At 36.3% G+C, this 20,412-nt stretch overlaps 2 protein-coding genes and 3 pseudogenes across 3 annotated transcripts; 1 reads left to right on the top strand and 4 right to left on the bottom strand.

Annotated features, from left to right (window-relative positions):
- LOC104786773 (tropinone reductase homolog At2g29170) lies at positions 3,238-4,579 on the bottom strand. Of its 2 annotated transcripts, none has more exons than XM_010512221.1 (5): positions 4,485-4,579; positions 4,164-4,371; positions 3,865-4,081; positions 3,684-3,790; positions 3,238-3,586 (listed from the first exon to the last, which is right to left on the bottom strand). In XM_010512221.1, exons 1-5 carry the CDS (start codon positions 4,577-4,579, stop codon positions 3,395-3,397), a joined length of 819 nt encoding a protein of 272 aa, XP_010510523.1. In that variant the 3' UTR covers positions 3,238-3,394. The 2 variants fall into 2 exon arrangements, with proteins under 2 accessions (XP_010510523.1, XP_010510524.1); XM_010512222.1 differs by having other exon boundaries at positions 3,238-3,570.
- On the bottom strand, positions 5,087-6,120 carry LOC104789223 (annotated as a pseudogene).
- Positions 7,017-7,801, top strand: LOC104786772. Its single transcript, XM_010512220.2, has 2 exons — positions 7,017-7,408; positions 7,524-7,801. The coding sequence occupies exons 1-2, from the start codon at positions 7,082-7,084 to the stop codon at positions 7,701-7,703; spliced, it is 507 nt and encodes a 168-aa protein (XP_010510522.1). The 5' UTR covers positions 7,017-7,081; the 3' UTR covers positions 7,704-7,801.
- LOC104786771 lies at positions 7,848-12,031 on the bottom strand (annotated as a pseudogene).
- Positions 13,468-18,091, bottom strand: LOC104786770 (annotated as a pseudogene).

Below are 20,412 nucleotides of genomic sequence, written 5' to 3'. Positions count from 1 at the left end.
TAGAAAAACCAGATAATATGAAAACTTACTTAACTTGATCAACGATGGTGACCCTTGCTTTTGGGTACATTGATTATTTCCAAGAAAAATGGATTTATAAAACAAGAATTAACACCCAATATAAAACCCAAAACCACATTAAATAAAAACAAAAAATTAAGATTGCTTACCTTGGAACATAGTGTTATATACTCACTGGATTCTGTAAATTATTGATGTCTCTGTTGGATTTGATAATGTGGAAGACGAAGGTTAAAGAAATTGCCTCTTCAATACACACTAATTTTTCCTTTTCTGTTTTTGGTCAGAGTCACAGAAGGTGATTTTTTTCAATTTTTTTCTTTCAATGAGTTTATAGAAAAAAAAATAAAAATGCCTTTTGTTAAATTTATCGGCATGGTAAAGTATGTTACTTTGAAGGTGGAATTAATAACCAATAAATTGAAACTATAAGATTGATCAGTGTTATTTCTCCATGGATGGCCATTGTTAACCGTACCCTATGTTTTATAATGTTCTACACTAACTTGGAGGAGGATCGAGAATACAACGTGCAAGTAGTTTTCGAGTTGCACCGACGCGAACATAGTATGGAACTATAGACTGATAAAAGTCAACTATTTTAAGTATATACATCAAGTAGAAAGTTATGATTTTATTGTTAAACACGAACATAAATTGATTACGTTGTAAAATTCTTTTTATGAACAAATTAATTTAAATTATATAATACTATATATTTTACTATAAAAATTTATGGAAGTACTTCGACACCTTATTATGGACTGGAGATAAAACAGTTTAACAATACATTATACATGAAGACTCTTCCGAGTAATGGGTCATCTAAAATTAACGTAAGCTTTAGTGTATAGAATTGTCATTACAAATTATTATATATACTATTGTTTACTAATATTAATTAATACAATTACAACTATCATACCACACATTTTCTACTCGCCTTTATTATCCATCAACGAATTATAAAAAAATTTACAGTTTTATTCTTTAAAATTACAGTTTCACTAAACAATAAACTTAATTTTTGAAAGCAATCTCGCACGTATGTACGGGTCTGAATCTAGTAAAGTATTAATTGAATAACAAGAGATTCTGGATTATTTTAAAGGATTTTATAAAAATCTTAGTTGAATAACATAGGATTTCATAAGACTTTTTAAAATTCTCAATTGAATAACAGAAGATTTTAAGAATACTTTAAAATCTTTTAAAATGTTAGGTTCAATACCCCCTCTAACAGTTTTCAAAAACTTAAAAAAAAATATTACAATATCACGTGTCATAACATGGACAGTTGGTAAAATAAAAGGTAAACTAGATAATGACCCGCGCTGGTAGCGCGGAGATTTTTTTTTTATTTTGTTATTTGTTAATATTATGTTTATGTTGTATTATTCATTTACATGTTATATAATATAGTACTATATGGTGAATTTTGATTCATATTAAACTACTAATAGGTAGGCCTGTAAACTACTACCGATACCCGTATTGGACCCGTTTTTCGGCTTGTATCCGTCCCGAAAAAAGGTACCCGCAACTTTACGGTCGAGTGAAGAGTATAATAATTATATTATCCATGAATAATGATCGAGTATCAGATATTTAATTTTTGAGCGTCTCGTTATCCGTCTCATTACCCGTTTTATTACCCGACTCATAAATACACGTTAATATTTTGTAGAATAATGTTACCAGTGTGAGCAAATATTTATGTAAATTTGGATTTGTTTGGTACAAAATAATAGTATAAAATTTATTAATTCTATACATTTTATAAAATCATATATTTAATTTACTTAAGGTCATACTCTGATTTTGACCCGTAGTTGATACTACTATTTTGGTTTGGTGCAATATCAAATTCGTTAATTATACATTCGGTAAAGCCAAAAAAAATCCAACAAAACATGTATTGACCCGTGATTTGGTATTACAAATTGATGTGATCGTGTTTAGAGATCTTAATATACCAAATTTACAAATTGAAGTTATTGGTATAACATGTTGTATATTAATTTTATAGGTGAAAATTACAATTAGGTTATTTATATTATCAACATTATACACTTAGTATTGTTTATATAGTGAATATTGTGTATAAACAATTAAGTTTTAGCCAATTAAATAGTTTGTTATTATTTCCTAAGATTTATGAAACAATAAATAGAGTTTTATTATTTTGTAAACAAATCTAAACTTTTCTTTTGTTAGTTATTAGAATAATTAAAATATAATAGCATTTTCGTAATATGTCACATCAGAACTGGTTAAATTTTTAACAACATAGCTTAAATAAGTATATAGATATATTTTAAAAATATAAACAATGTTGTATCCTAATTTTAATATATATTTGTTATTATTAAATGATTTAGATATGTAAATATTTAATCTTAGTTTTATAAATAAATTTAAGTTTTATAATTTTCTAAATAGTTTGTTATTGTTTCCTAAGATTTCTGAAACAATAAATAAAATCTGTTTAATTATTTTATTACATAATTTCGAAATAATTTTATTATTATTTTATTAAATAATTTTGAAATTATTTTATTAATGATTTCTTGTAATCTAATAAATTAATAATTACGATTTTTTGGATAATCATTTTCAGGTTACAATAGCATTTTGTGTAATATTTTACATGGAGTAGGATTATTTGTTTAAAGGATTGATTAAATAAGTATAAAGATAATATGGAGTTATGGTTTATGGACCCTATACATATATTTTGGAGAGTTATGAAAGTATTTTAGGCTTCTTCATACTTTTTTCTGAATATCATGACCTTTCTTGTACTAATGTTATAGAACGTTTGGTGGTGTTTCCTACTAACTTGATTATAAATTCAGCTTACTTCTAGTGGGTATCAGGAAAACAATTACTGAAATTATGTGTTGCTTCATTGCTTGTAGACAAGAAATACAAAGATCTTATGTTTGATTTTTAAAGCCTTTTAACAAAAACAAAAAAAAACACCAATTTGTTGGTTTTGCAATTTATGTTTACATGAAAAGGTTAAAAAAAAAAAAATCTAAGATATAAACATTTACATTTTCTTATAAATTACATTTCCATAAAATTATCAGACGGAAACGGATGGCTCTCCTTTCTTTAGTTTTGTTTTGACATGAAATACATTCATATTATTCAATTATATATATAGTTGATATAGCGAAGCAACCGGCATAGCAGTAGATGCCTTCAAACGAAAAAGAAATGGATTCCTCTCCTTTCATTATTATTCAAAAATAAAACAGGTTCTTAAGACGCTAGAGATTGCAAGTTTATTTGAAGATAAAATACACAGTAAACAAAGAAACATGCATAGACACAAATTAACCAAAACGAAAAATCAACGCCAGCTTTAAATCGGAGGCTTGAAAGAGAAGCCATTGACCGTTGCACCTCCGTCAACGCAGATTGTTTGACCTGTTATATAAGAAGCTGCTGGAAAACAAAGAAATGCCACAAGCGATGAAACTTCATTTGGTTTACCAGCACGTCCCATTGGTGTCTTCTTCTCCACTTCTTCTTTGTACTCTTCAACATCGAGATACTGATTAACAAGTTATTATATTTCTTATATTTATATCTAGTATATAAGGAGATAATTGTTATTAATTTGTATCTATTTCTGATTTTTATTGCCTTACATCTTTAGCTAAAGGAGTTTCAATGAACCATGGACAGACAGAGTTAACCCTTATGTTGTCATTTGCCCACTCGCATGCTAAGTTTCTTCCTAGCTGATTCATAGCTCCTAAAGCACGCAGATTTTTGTTTATATTAGTCTCATAACGTGAAGGATCATGATTTTTTTGAGTATGTATATACCTTTAGTTGCTGCATAGATAGAACTAATATTGACATACACAACCCCTGATGCGGAGGACATGAGCACTATGCTCCCTGAACCAGAGGCTTTCAACAAAGGATGTGCGAGCTGTGAGAGATGAAAAGCGGACTCGAGATTTGTAGCCATCAGAAACGAGTAATCTTGTGATGTATACTCTGTGGTTGGCTTTGCTATACACGTTCCCGCATTGTTTACCTATATATATTTGTATATAGGTAAACAAACACAATAAATGCACAACAAAATCACTTGATCTGGCTCTTATACTTTAACTTACAAGGATGTTGAGTTTTCCTTGGAAGAGAGAGGAAACAGTTTCCATGAGCTTCTCTCGCTGTTCACGATACGAAACGTCGCAGACAGAAATGGAGACCTGAAATCCTTTTGCGTGCCACTCACGTAAGCGCTCTTGAAGCTGAGTTTCGTCTCTGGCACATGTGTGGACTCTTGCTCCTAACATGGCTAGTTCCTCCACCACAGCTTCCCTATTCATCATACACATGGGTTGAAACATTGAGATACAATCAAAGACCATATGATAAATATACACGGGATATTAGGATAGTATATATGTGAAGTATGATGAATTGGAACTGACCCGAGGCCTTTCGAGCCACCTGTGACGAGAGCAGTCATGCCTCCAAGGCTCCATCTAGATTTGTCGTCTCTCAAGTTTTCTTCTATCTTAGCCATTTCTAGATATCAGTTTCTTTAACGAAGGTCACATATATATAGACTAGTTGTGAGGATGGACAATAAGAATTACGTGATTGTTTTGAACTTTGGAAACCCTTCATATCAAAATTCAACATATGATAATGATTTGTTTTCTTTTTTCAATGAAACTTCGACATTATAATCGTGAAAATTCTCTGTTCATATATCAGAGTGGAAAATCTTATACAAAATTGAAAATTCCACAGTAGAATGATGACTTTTCTGTTAATTAATTATCGTTTAAAAAGTTGCGCACACTATGATAATAATAACTTCTAATGTTTAATAAAAAAAACTTAAACATTAATATTATAATATATGAACATTTTGAAGATATTTTTGTCACATTTATCAATATAATGAGCCTTAAAGTCGGATCGATAATGACTATAGATTTTGGGATCGTAGAAACTTTGACAGTAAAACTAAAGCACTTTGGTTTTAAAAATCTCATATGAATTACTTTGACTAATAAAAGAGAACATTTCGTTTATTTTCATTACATTCTTTGGTTGGGTCTAATAAAATTCATTGTTACAACAAAGATACATTGCTTTTATTCATCAAATTCACTCTCAAGGTTGAAAACAAAACATTTAATGGGAAGACTTTATGAGATTGATCACTTTATGTAAAGAAGACTTTAGAAGGCATGAACGGAGAGAGCTCCATCAACACATATGGTTTGGCCTGTAACCTAAGAAGCTGCAGGAAGACACAGAAACGCAGTCATTGCAGCCACTTCTTCTGGCTCTCCAGCACGCCGCATCGGTATATTGGGCGCAATATTCTTTGCAAACTCCTCTCCTTGTATAAACTAAACAAAAGAGAAACGAATTAATTTACATGATCAGATAACATTTTTTATAAAAGAGTGTTTCTAAGAGTTTACAGTTTTAGCTGGAGGAGTTGCAATGACTCCAGGAGCAACAGAGTTAGCCCTAATGTTGTCTCCAGCCCATTCGCACGCCAAGTTCCTCGCCAGCTGGCAAATAGCTCCTTTGGTCGCACCGTAGATGGATCCAACGCTACATGAGACAACTCCAGCAGCAGAGGAAATTAAGACGATGCTTCCAGATCCAGAGGATTTGAGTAGAGGATGAGCAAGCTGACACAAATGGTATGCAGACTCCAAATTTGTTGAGATTTGATATGAGAAATCCTTGTTAAATCTGTGGATTCTGTGGTTGGCTTTGTCACACATGTCCCTACATTGTTTATCTAGATATACCAAATAATTAGTATATCTGTATATTTATCCTAATTTTGTTGATAAAACAGAGAAAAGAAGACATACGAGGATGTTGAGTTTGCCTTCAAACAGAGAGGAGACAGCTTGCATCAGTTTCTCTCTATCGGTATTGGATGATATGTCACAAACTGATCCTTGTTAAATTTGGGCTTATCAATCTCCCCTTCAACCAAGAACTACATGTGGGATATTAACACGCCTCCTCGAGATGAACCGATAATAAACCCCTTCTTGGGCCTCCATTACTCGGGTTAACAAGAGACATGTCCTTATCCACTTTTCTAGGTCCATCAGAATTTTAATTTTGGGCTCTAATACCATGTTAAATTTGGGCTTATCTTGGGCTTCTAACTAAAAACCAATTAGCAATTAGTAGATTGACCCTAATCCTTTATATATTAATGATAGTCCCTTCAAACTTCAGATATGGGACTTGGATTGTATCCCAACAATCCTGTGACGTTGAAGCCCTTCGTTTCCCATTCTTTTAAGCACTGGTCAAGCTGAGATTCGTCTCTTGCACACGTATGAATCGTTGCCCCAAGACCTGCAAGTTCCTCTAATATAGCATGCCTAGAGATTCATCAATAACAATATATGTGTAAGCAAAATAAGGGTTTATGTTGCTTGTAACGCAAGAAAATATGACTTGGAAAATGATGGTGGAAGAAGACAAACCCAATCCTTTGGTTCCGCCAGTGACTAGAGACGTCATGCCTTGAAGACTCGATCTGCTGCTCTGTTCTGCTCAAGCCATTGTTGTGTGATGATATATGTTCTTGTTTGATGAGAATTGATAATGAAAGTAATGGCTATATATAACGAAAAAAATGATACGAGGTAATGAGAATGTTCGAAGTAATTATGCAAAGCTAACGTATCTACTGACGTTGTGACTGGTTTGTGGTAGGGAAACAAGTTAAAGATCAAAGTATTCCATAAGATAAGACTGGATTAGGTTTGGTTTTAAATATTTAAATGGGAAAGTGATGATTACGTAACTAGTGATGCCTCTTCCAATAATTTACTAAAGATGGTTTGGTAGTGATTAGGACAGTGAGTGATTTATAAAGCCCACAATATAAAATATTGGGCTTTCCTCAGCCCATTTATAATCCCTCAATCTCAAGAAGACATGAACCGTTGGATGTGAAAAAAAAAACTAAAACTGAGTTATGTGTTCAGCCAGTATCTGAAGAGATAGAGGATCTCGGAGTGGACGAACCATGTCTGCGACAACAACACCATTTCTATCTCTTTCAGATTTCAGACCAAGATTCCAAAATCCAGTTAAAACCCCCCATTTATCTCCACTCTCTTGTTCTGTTTCAAGAAGAAAGATCTTGTCTTCTAGGAATCTTCGTCTTCAACAGGAAAAAAAAGCCCAACTATGGAGAGTCTCTGCAACTCCAGAAAAAATATCTCAAGAGATCGTTTCTTCTGATTCTTCTTCTGGAGCAATTGTGTCAAGTGGTGACCAAGATGGTGTTGCTTTGATTATACAAGTGCTTCTCATTGTTGCTTTTCTTGCTCTCACTGTTCTCACCATTGGTGTAAGTTTTATCCACATAAACCAAATCTTATCCATAACTTTGTCAAATCAAAATTAGGACCCGGTTTGCTAGTTTCTAAATTGGTTTTGAAGATCATGTGAATAAATTTTTGCAGGTTGTGTACATTGGAGTGACTGAGTTTCTTGGGAAGAGGGAGAGAGAGAAGTTTGAGAAAGACGAAGCAGCAAAGAGGTCTAAGAAAGGTGGGAAGCAGAAGGCAATGAGAGCCAGAGCTGGACCAAGAGGTTTTGGTCAGAAGATTGAAGATGATGACTTTGACATTGATCTTGAATGATTTTGTTCAATTGTTTGTAGAGAGAGAGAGAGACCAAGATTGATTTTGTTTGTAAGGTTGCTCTGTGATTGTCGCCTCTATGTTCTGTTTCTTGTGTACCAAGGAACTTGATCGATATAAACAACAAGATTGCAAAGTTACAGAAACGAAAGAGTTCATCGTGAAATAGGAAACAAGAGTTTGATGAAACAAATTACATAGATGGGGAAAAAAAGAAACACTAAAAACTGGGATTGTCCTAAAAGCATGAACACATTCTCACTTCTACACATTTTGGCAATGAAACAGCCATTCTCTTGTGTGAAGGAAACCCTAAAATCCTCAACATTTATCAACCCATCTTTACACCATTTCTCTGCATTTAGTCTCTCTCACTCATCAGCCTAAAGTGGGATGTTTGGTTCTATGTATCGAAAACCGTAAGCAACTACACAATTTTACAGATTTTGCAGAGAAAACAAAGCTCTCCTTCACAATTTCCCCGCAGATTATTTTCGGTTTAGATCTTACCTAATTCTCAAAACGCTATGGCAGAGCCATCCACCCTAGTTAAGCTGTACAACACTTGCGGCCTTACGCCATCTGAGGCTGGGTTAGGGACTGCAAGGCCATTCTCCTCTCTGCATATAGGAAAAAAAAAAACAGACATTGAAATACTAACATACACATCTTCAACCAAGTAAGGCGAGACGAATAAAAGCAGCAGAAACAATTTGGCAGTTTGTAGTAGATAAAGTTGAAACTGTAGACCCAAAGAACATATTATACATACCTCCAGCAGCAACGAGTTTTTCAACACGAGCAACGATATGCTTTCCATAAGTGTATTTCTTTAAAGCATTAAGATGCACTTTAATACGAGTAAGTATCAGCTCACGCTGTTGGTCATCACATGTCTCTAAAACTTTCTGCACTACATAGTTGGCAAACTGATCCTTCATCATCGCCTATATACAAAACATGAAGAAGCTTATGAGCTAAAAGTTTCTTTATTTACCCCAACCATCATCTGAAATTATGTGTTTGACAAACCTGAAGAGGCTCGTTTTCGTCAGTTGTGCCCAGCATTTCATTCACCAGCAATTCCCGTTCTTCTGGACCTCCAAAAGTCAAACATTTCTCAACAACATTCGACGCAAACTTCTGCTGGCTCATCTGAACAATCTTCCCCGCTAATTCCTTGATTATTGCAGTGCGCTCATCAGGCTTTCCATGCTCCAATACATGCTGTCAACAAACGTGTTTTAGTTTTGAGCAAACTGTATAAAATTACCAGTTGTAGTATTCACTACATTTTTTACAAACCTGAATAACATAGTTTCCATACTGATCTTGGGCCAGCATACTAACAGTGGCCATGATTTCGTCCATAACCTTACTCTGTGTATCAGGCTCATGGCAGTGTTCCAATACCCTCTGCAACATAAGACGAGAAGAGTTATACTTAAGAGCATAAGATCAAGAAATGTGAAATCTTTCTTTATTACTAAGAGCAAGAACCTGAATAACACGACACCCGTATGGGTGAGTGGAGAGGGTCACAACATTGCCAAAGAAAGTGGAAACAATAAATTCTATGTTTTCTTCAGGCACACATTCAATACACTTCTGAACCACATGGTTCCCATTCTGATCGCGTACGCATCGCATCACATGTCCATCAAGTTCTTTTACCATTTTAATTTTCTGGTCCAGATCAACCACCTCAATTGCCTAGAAAGGTAAACACAGAAAAGAAAATAAAACTTTTAACTGTTCTTGAGGATCGAATATAGACTTATAGAGAACAGCAAAACAGGTGACAACTAGATTTTACCTTCTGGATAACACGACAACCATACATCTGTAAGCTAAGAGGCAAAACATTGTCAAAGAGTTTATCTGCCAATTCTCTCCTCTGAGGCGGGAGTCCATGCTCAAAGAACTGTAGAAAGATAAGCAAAAGTCAGGAATCACTAATGTTACAAAAACAAAAAAACAAAAGAGGAAGACTAAATAAATTTACCTTCTGAATAACATAGTTTCCAAAAACGTCAGTCATCAGGGCAAGAGCTTGTGGCATGATCTCATCATAAACCATGGTTTTCTCATCAGTTGTTGCTGTCTCAAGTTTCTGCTGAATAAACCGGCTTCCATATTGATCCGAACTGGTCAAGAAAACTCCAACTACGTGTTAGCTTGGGACAAATTGTACATAAGAGAAAAAGGTAGAGAACCTTCCAAGTAATACCTGAACTCTACGACATGGCTAGCTATTTCAGAAAGTTCGAATCCTCTTGTTTTGTTACTTTTGAACTCTTCAAGCATTGAAGATCCAAAACCTTCATCCAAACAAGCATCCATGGGCCAAGAACCCATTACCCCACCCGGATAGTTTCTTGTTGCAGATGGATATCGCATATTAACTTCACCTCGTCTCATTGGGCTACAAGGTGATACAAGAGAATTTGGCAGAAGATGATGAGCCAATGGGCTGCCAGGATAAGACATATTAGACGCAAATGTTGGACTCCCATAATCGCTATGGCTGTTAGGGCTACCGGATTTGTAAGGGACACCATACTGTGATTTCTGAGCTCCGAGATAAGCCCTCTGGAGTTCAAGCATACCCATGTATGAATTACCCATAAAGTTCCTGTCCATTGACGGATCATTCAGAAGATCAAGTGAATCAGCATACTGATGATACATTGGGTCTGCCATATGTGACTGCAGACCAGCACCTCCTCCCATCATTCGATTACTGAACCTGCCAAGATTACGTGATTCAGAGAGGTTTTGGCCAGAAGACACATAACCTCCGCCATGAAGTCTGGAATCCATTCCAGAAAATCCCATAGCAGATGCTGCAGAAACATTTTCATACATTGGAGAATAGTTATTAGTTCCAAGTTGGCTAGCCATCATAGAAGCTACAGCTGGATTTAGTGCATAATTGTTCAAACAATAGTTCGCGCTATCAAGATGCTGGTAAGGAGTAGCCAGTCCACCCAGTCCACCTCCATCATTATAGGCAGATGCCTGTGACCCTCGCAATTGTGGATTCTTCCAAGAACCAGTACCGTTATGGGCTTGGTCAGATTTGTTTGGGAAAACGTGTTGATTGACATCATTGTGCCCACCTTGCAGTCCAAACATATAGTTCCTGACCTTTTCGACATCTTGCTCAGCCTGATCCCGTTCATCTAACCCGCCACCGCCTGACAGATTCATGCCAGATAAAGCATTGACAAGATCAGAAGACTCGTTGAGACCAGTTGAAACACCGTTGAAAGGGCTTTGGTTACTTGTGTTCCTCTTATCATTTGAACTCACTCTCCCACTCCCAATGGGAGTAAGGCAGGGACTAGGCACCCTAGCAATGGCCTGTGGATCTGGAGTTCCATTTCTAGACAAAGAAGAGCCCAGTACAGCTGCATAGCTGTATGGAGATGGTGCACCAATGCCGCCTTGTGATGCAGATGGAGACAGATTATTCTTAGAGTCAGCATTTTCATCAAAGGCATTACGACTTGCAGGACGGGACGGCTGCTGTGCCAGAGTATTTCCATGCCCCATATCAGCCTGCACAAAAGCAATCCACCAATTTTACATAAGCAAAAATATCTGCGTAGAGAAATATACACATACAGAAAATTATCTAAGAGTAGACATTAACCGAGTATCAAAGCATAATGAACAATGGACAACCAAAAGAAGCTAACAAGTATAACCAACCTGAAACATATCAGCAAAGCTCTTCTGCTTGCCTCCAAGCCCCAAACCCGGCAAACCAATCAATCCGTTAGCATCCCACTCAGAAGAAGAAGCACTGGTTTTCTCAGGCTCAAACTCACGCTGCTTCATCTGATCAAAACCAGGTGGCTNACTTTTCTCCTATCCCCAACACCACCTAACACGTTGCTACTCCCTTTAAGCCTCTGAGCAACCCTCAAATCCTCCCTAGACATCAAAGGCGGTGGCAACCTCGGATTCAACTTCATATTAGCATAGTAATAAGACAAGTAAGCCGGATCTTTCCTAAGCTCCTCATCATCACAACCAAACCCATTACCCTTATTGCCTCCACCAAACTCCAAAAAAGAACCCCCACCTCCGCCTCCGCCGCCGCCGCTAAAAAGCCCTCCAGCCGCACTAACAGAACCATCTACAGTCGGTGGAGCAGAGCCACTTCTATACAAGTTAAGGTCTCGCTCAAGCTCATCAGCTTCTTCTTGGCGTCGCTGCTGCTCACCGAGCAATACTCCAATCTCTTGCTCATAATCATCCCCAAAAGATGAATCTTCGTTACCTCTATGCATCGGTCTTCTCCCCAGTTCTGGTATCATTATCACCTAAACAACAAAAACCCCCAAAACAAATTTACCAGATTATACTCATATACGCTAAACTCTTTATAAAAAAAAATCATAAAGATCAAACCTTTATACCTTCACAATATATACAATCCCCAAAAGTACTCTGTTTAGAGCTAAACCACAGATCAAAACTTTATCAAGCAATACTCAAATCCATTCCTCAGATTGTATCGATGATTTGATACTTCGTGTTACAGCTTGTTCTAAAGTAAAGAACCCTAACAAAGACTTAAGATTGAAAGATAAGAAAAATGGGTTTTAGTTTTATAGTGATGTGAGGAAAAGAAAACCCTATACTGAGCCTATCGATAGAAGGATTGAAGAAGATCGAGAGAGAAAGAGACTGAGAGGGATAGAAATAGAAGGAACATTGAGATTAATAATTGTTGTATTCTTTTGCATAAGGGAAACCCTAACATATCGGAGTCCCTTTAAATACAACAGACACACACACACACACATTCTTGTTAAACGACAACACTTAAGGCAGTGTAAGAAAAAGATACTTTCATTTCGTTGGTCTCTTTCTCCCTTCAGAGCTGAGACTGAGACCCTCTCTTCCCATAAGAGTCTTCTTCATGCCACTTGATCTTGTTCTATTGGCTTTAGTAGAGAGCTGTGAAGTCCCCAAAGAAGTTAAAGTTTGTTCTGCTTCATCTTCTCACGAACTAAATCTGCAGAGATAGAGAATCTCGAAGTGGACGAACAACACCATCTCTATCTCTTTCAAATTTCAGACCAAGAAACCAAAATCCTGCTAAAACCCACCATTTATATCCATTGTCTTGGTCTGTTCCAAGCAAAAAGATCTTGTCTTCTAAAATTCTTCGTCTTCACCAGGAAAAAAACCAAACTTTAGAGATTATTCCTGCAGCTCCAGAGGATATTTCACAAGAGATTGTTTCTTCTGATTATTCTTCTTCTGAAGCAAGTAGTGTGTAATCAAGTAGTGTTGCTTTGATTATACAAGTGCTTCTCTTTGTTGCTTTTCTTGCTCTCACAGTTCTGTTCTGACCATTGGTGTAAGTTCTATTCACAAAACCAATCTTATCCAAATCTATTTGTAAGAACCAAACCTGAAATCCGGTTTGCGAGTTTCTAAAACCAGTATTGAGATCCTGTGAATAAAACGTTACAGGTTGTGCACACTGGAGTGACTGAGTTTCTTAGGAAGACGAAGCAACAAAGAAGAATAAGAGAGGTGGTAGTAAAAGGCAATGAGAACGAAAGCCGGACCAAGGGGTTTTGGTCAGAAGATCCAAAGACTGAAATGATGAATGACATCGACATTGATCTTTGATGATCTTTAATGATTTTGTTTGTAAGGTTGCTGTCACATCAATCATATTGTTCTTGTGTACCAAACAACTTGATCGATATAAACAATAAAATTGGCAAATTCCGAAAACGAAATAGTTCATCGTGAAATAGGAAACAAGAGTTTGATGAAACAAATTACATAGATGGATAAAAAAAGAAACTCTAAAAACTGGGATTGTCCTAAAAGCATGAACATAATCTCACTTCTACACATTTTGGCAATGAAACAGCCATTCTCTTGTGTGAAGGAAACCCTAAAATCCTCACCATTTCTCAACCCATCTTTACACCATTCTCTGCTCACTCATCAGCCTAAAGAGGGATGTTTGGTTCTATGTATCCAAAAACCGTAAGCAACTACACAATTTTACAGATTTTGCAGAGAAAACAAAGCTCTCCTTCACAATTTCCCCGCAGATTATTTCCGGTTTAGATCTTACCTAATTCTTAAAACGCTATGGCAGAGCCATCCACCCTAGTTAAGCTGTACAGCACTTACGACATCTGAGGCTGGGTTAGAGACTGCAAAGCCATTCTCCTCTCTGCATTATAAGATAACAACCATTTTAGACGATCAATAGCCATAGAAATGCTTATTTTGTCTCTCTTTCTCAAACACTTATAGAACTCTCTTCAGCCACCAAGTAAGACAGTTGAAATAAAGACAGTTTTGGAGGTTTGTAGCAGAAAAGACCGATACTTTGGACCCATAAGAAAAAGAAGAGGAACAAATACATACCTCCAGCAGCAACGAGTTTTTCAATACGTGCAACGACATGCTTTCCATAAGTGTATTTCTTTAAAGCATTAAGATGAACTTTGATACGAGTAAGTATCAGCTCACGCTGTTGGTCATCGCAAGTCTCCAAAACTTTCTGCACTACATAGTTTGCAAACTGATCTTTCATCATCGCCTGTATATACACAATAAAAAGAAACTTATGAGCTTAGTAGTTTCTTTACTTTCCCCCACAATCATGAATCATCTGAAAGTATGTGTTGGACAAACCTGAAGAGGCTCGTTTTCATCAGTTGTGCCCAGCATCTCATTCACTAGCAATTCCCGTTCCTCAGGACCTCCAAAAGTCAAACATTTCTCGACAACGTTCGACGCAAACTTCTGCTGGCTCATCTGAACAATCTTCCCAGCTAACTCTTTGATTATCACAGTGCGCTCATCAGGCTTTCCGTGCTCCAATACATGCTGTCCTCAAAACGTGTATCAGTTTGGGCAACCAATAAAAAATCAAGAAAAGCAGTACAACTTGTATCTCTTACAAACCTGAACAACATAGTTTCCATACTGATCTTGGGCCAGCATACTAACAGTAGACAGGATCTCTTCCATAACTTTACTCTGTGTATCAGGGTCATGGCAGTGCTCCAATACCCTCTGCAGCAGAAGATTAAAGTTTTAGATAGAAGCATAAGATCAATAAATGTGTAATCTTTTTTATTACTAAAAGCAAGAACCTGGATAACGCGGCACCCATATGGGTGGGTAGAGAGGGTCACAACATGGCCAAAGAAAGTCGAAATAATGAATTCGATGTTTTCCTCAGGCACACATTCAATGCACTTTTGAACCACATGGTTACCATTCTGGTCGCGTACGCATCGCATCACATGTCCATCAAGTTCTTTCACCATTTTAATTTTCTGGTCTAGATCAACCACCTCAATTGCCTACATAAGTAAACACAGAAAAATAACGAAACTCTTAACTGTTCGAACATAGACTTACAGAGAACAGCAAAACAGGTGAGAACTAGAGTTTTACCTTCTGGATAACACGACAACCATACATCTGTAAGCTAAGAGGCAAAACATTGTCGAAGAGTTTATCTGCCAATTCTCTCCTCTGTGGCGGGAGTCCATGCTCAAAGAACTGTAGATAGATAAGCAAAAGTCAGGATCACTAATGTTTCAATAGCTTAATCACTAAAGTCAGGATCACTAACCTTCTGAACCACATAGTTTCCAAAAACGTCAGTCATCAGGGCAAGAGCTTGTGGCATGATCTCCTCATAAACCATATTTTTCTCATCAGTTGTTGCTGTCTCGAGTTTCTGCTGAATAAAACGGCTCCCATATTGATCCGCACTGATCCCAATTCACAATAAGCCCCCAAATACACGTTAGCTTTGGGACAAATATAGCCAAGAAAAAAGGAAAAGACAGTCAAGAAAATACCTGAACTCCACAACATGGCTAGCTATCTCAGAAAGTTCAAACCCTCTTGTTTTGTTACTTTTAAACTCTTCAAGCAATGAAGATCCAAAGCCTTCATCCAAACTAGCGTCCATGTGCCAAGAACCCATTACCCCTCCTGAATAGTTTCTTGTTGCAGAGGGATATCTCATATTAACTTCACCTCGTCTCATAGGGCTACAAGGTGACAAAAGAGAATTTGGCATAGCATGATGAGCCAACGGGCTACCAGGATACGACATGTTAGAGCCAAATGTTGGACTCCCATAATAGCTATGGCTGTTAGTGCTCCCGGATTTGTAAGGAACACCATACTGTGATTTCTGAGCTCCGAGATAAGCCCTCTGGAGTTCAAGCATATTCATGTATGAATTACCCATAAAGTTTCTGTCCATTGCAGGANTCAACATTCTCAGAGTACCTCCCGTACTGATGATACATTGGATCTGCCATATGTGATTGAAGGCCAGTACCTCCTCCCATCATTCTATTACTTACCCTGCCAAGATTACGTGACTCAAAACCTCCCCCATGAAGTCTGGAGTCCATTCCAGAAAATCCCAACGCAGAATAATTATCATACATTGGGGAAAAGTTACTATTCCCATTGCCATTACCATTCCCAAGTTGGTTAGCCATCATAGAAGCTACAGCTGGATTTAATGCGTAATTGTTGAGACAATAGTTTGGGCTATCAAGATGCTGGTAGGGATTAGCTAGTCCAGCTCCTCCATTATAGGCAGATCCTTGTGACCCTCTCATTTGTAAATTCCTCAAAGAACCAGTTGCCTTAAGGGGTTGATCAAATTTGTTTGGGAACCCGTGTTGATTGACTTCGTTATGCCCACCTTGAAATCCAAACATATAGTTCCTGACCTTTTCAACGTCCTGCTCAGCCTGACCACGATCATCTAACCCACCACTGCCTGAAAGGTTCATTCCAGCCTGACCACGATCATCTACCCCACCACTGCCTGACAGATTCATTCCAGATAACGCATTAACGAGATCAGAAGACTCGTCGAGACCAGATGTAACACCGTTGAACGGGCTTTTGTTACTTGTGTTCCTCTTATCATTTGAACTCGCTCTTCCACTCCCAATAGGAGTGAGACAAGGACTAGGCACCCTAGCAACGGCCTGTGGATCTGGAGTTCCATTTCTAGACAAAGAAGAACCAAGAACAGCTGCATAACTGTATGGAGATGGCGCACTAATGCCTTGTGAAGCAGATGGAGACTGATTATTCGTGGAGTCCACATTTTCATCAAAGGCATTACGACTAGTAGGACGTGAAGGCTGTTGTGCGACAGGATGCCCCATATCAGGCTGCACAAAAGCAATCCACATAAGCAAGAATATTCAAAAGAAATACACACAACACATACAACAATCAATGAAACACCATACATCCATAGACATTCAATGACAAGGGGAAAAAGGTCAAGCATCATCAACGAAGAGTAAAGTGTCACCAACCTGAAAGATATCAGCAAAACTCTTCTGCTTGCCTCCAAGCCCCAAACCAAGCAAACCAATCAATCCATTAACATCCCACTCAGAAGAGGAAGCACTAGTCTTCTCAGGCTCAAACTCACGCTGCTGTTTCATCTGATCAAAACCAGGTGGGTTAGAGAACAAAGATCGACTCTCATTCACTTTTCTCCTATCCCCAACACCACCTAACACGTTGCTACTCCCTTTAAGCCTCTGAGCAACCCTCAAATCCTCCCTAGACATCAAAGGCGGTGGCAACCTCGGATTCAACTTCATATTAGCATAGTAATAAGACAAGTAAGCCGGATCTTTCCTTAACTCCTCATCATCACAACCAAACCCATTACCCTTATTGCCCCCACCAAACTCCAAAAAAGAACCCCCACCTCCGCCTCCACCGCCGCCGCTAAAAAGCCCTCCAGCCGCACTAACAGAACCATCTACAGTCGGTGGAGCAGAGCCACTTCTATACAAGTTAAGCTCTCTCTCAATCTCATCAGCTTCTTCTTGCCTTCGCTGCTGCTCACCAAGCAATACACCAATCTCTTTCTCATAATCCTCCCCAAAAGATAAATCATCGTTACCTCTATGCATCGGTCTTCTCCCCAGTTCTGGTATCATTATCACCTAAACAACAAAAACCCCAAAATCAATATCATACGATAAACTCTACAAGAAACCAAAAAAAAAAAAAAAACATAAAGATCAAACCTTTATACCTCTCAGTATATACAATCCCTAAAATTCTCTGTTTTAAAAACTAAAAACCAAAGATCAAAACTTTATTTAAGCGATACTCAAATCCATTCCAGAGATTGTATCAATGATTTGAGTTTTTCATGTTACTGTTTGTTTTTAAAATAAAAGAACCCTAAACAAAGACTTTTAGATTTTGAGAGAGAGAGACAAAAAAAACTAGCTCAACTGGGGAAAAAAGTGGGTCTTTATAGTGTTGACGGAATAATACGACGGCGATGCCAAGAACCTTAGGGTTTTTGTGCTTTTTTATGATTTTTAAGTTTTTTTAACTATCGAAATTAATTACGGCGAATTTAATAAAATTAGGGTTGGTTTGACTTAGCGATTGGATAAAGGATGAGAAAAAGCATTAATTAATTAATTAGAAAAAAAGAAAAATGGAAGTTTTGGAAGATAACTACAAACCTTTTTTTTCTCGTTGGAACTGTTTTAAGATCTTTTCAGTTTTGTCTTTATGTTTCAGTTTGGGTCTTAAGACTTAGAACAGGGCTTTACAAAGTACAGAACACTTATATGTGACAGGATTTTTAAGTTCAAAATTAATAAAATTGTGTAACTCTTTGACAGAATTTTTAATTTGGTGTAACTCTTTTCTCAAGAATATTGCAATTTTGGATGAAAAAAATTAAGTGTCATAACTTTAAGGCTTATGGGAAGTTACTAATTTTGGAATGTTCTTGATCAAATATGCGCGGGTAATTTTTTTCGTCAACGACTTTATGCGCGGGTTATTGTAAAATCAGTTATATTAACTAATTTCAATTCAGTTAATAATCATAAAATTATAAAAAAATATATTCTAGGTCCATAATTTATGGGATAATTTCAAAAAATACTCATTTTCTAATACCGTTTTTCAAAAATGCTCCATTTATAAGACTTTATTAAAAATGGCACTAAAAATATGATACTTATCCAAAAATGTGTATTTAAAGTATGGATTAATGTAATGTGTTGCATTTTTAAGATAAACATTATATTGTTATGTTTTAGAAAATGAATTGTTAAATGGACCAATAAAAAAAAAAGTAAATATCATATTTTTTGTGTCATTATAGTGAAACCTTACTTTGTAACTCTTTTGGTAGTTAAGAAAGAAAAAAAAAAGAATAAATTAGCTCAAAAAACAAAGGTGAAAATTATAAATTAGGAGATGATATAGCATAGGACTAGGAGATACGTACTACGTTAATCGAGAGATCTTTCAAAAATCATGAACTCATGATAACTTAGTTGGATTAATTATAGAGCTAGGTAGTATCCGTGCTATAGCACGGGCAAAATATTTTTATATAATTATATTATTTTAAATATATAATTTAAGTATTTGTACACTATTGCTATGAAATCAAAAAATCAGATTTCATTTTGTCTTATTTTGGATTATTACGCGTATATAACCTAGACGTATCTACTCTATTAGGGAAACATGTTTTTCCCGTCTTATTTTATCATGTCCCGTTTCGTCTTCTCTCGTCCCATATCCATCAGAATTTTTCTGTCTTATTGTAACGCTTCGACCGTCACCTTGCTTAGTGGACCCATGTACACTCCCGCCATGTGTCCATTTCGCTTAATGGGCTCATGTCCACTCCCGGCCTGTGTGCCCACCCATATCGAACGGCCGATTTGCTACGTTCAGGAGGTTTTAAAATTTTGTTTCCCGTCCCCACAAATCACCACATAATATTTTCCTGTGTTTTGTCTGTACTCGCACAGTTCCGACAATTACTTCCGGAAGGTCACCCATCATGAATCTACTACAGCTCAAACATGCTTTACTCTAGAGTTTTCTCAGGAACCTTGACAAAAGATAACTGCACTTTGGTGACATAGGTGGTCAAATCAATTTTTTAAAATCTCTCCGCAAACCGGGATGTCATACTTATGATCGTTTTCTTTTAAATAATCACTTATTCTGCTATATTTTTAATAGAGATTGGGTATAGACGAAATACTTGAATTCTTCTTGAATATTTAATTTTTATTTAGTTAATTAGAATTACCAAAAAGAATTACAATTTCCACACAAGCTATCTAAGTTATTCCAAAGTGGCTAATTACTTCACAAAATCTATAAAGTATCCATTTGAATATTTAATTTTTATAGTTAGTGGAAATTATACTTCTTAAAACATCAGGAAATATTTTCAAAAATATCCAAAATTCTCAAAATATCCATCTCATATTATTTCTTTATATGTCACATAGTGAATTTTTTTTTTAAAAAAATCGTTTAAGTGCAATTTTTTTTTGTTATACGAATTATCCGTTTCCGTTGCACATCCTCTATTTCTCATTGTAATACCATAAATAGCCGGACATAGTCATAATTTCATTTACATAATACATCAATTTTTTAGTTTTATATGTTTTCTGTTTAATTGCACACAAAAAATAAGTTTTTTCTTTATTAGATGTTTAGAATAATGATTTCTCATGAAATTTAATTTATTGCATAATGGCTTTCAACAAAGACAGTGATGATGAATCATAAAATAAATTGTTGCATGGACTGCTGATGGTAGAACAATAAGATATTTATATTCTCAAATTTTTCTTGT

Source organism: Camelina sativa, chromosome 5 (assembly GCF_000633955.1).
Source record: "Camelina sativa cultivar DH55 chromosome 5, Cs, whole genome shotgun sequence".
Classification (NCBI taxonomy): domain Eukaryota; kingdom Viridiplantae; phylum Streptophyta; class Magnoliopsida; order Brassicales; family Brassicaceae; genus Camelina; species Camelina sativa.
Note: the sequence above shows the minus strand (reverse complement) of the source record. Positions and strands in the feature narration are given on the sequence as shown.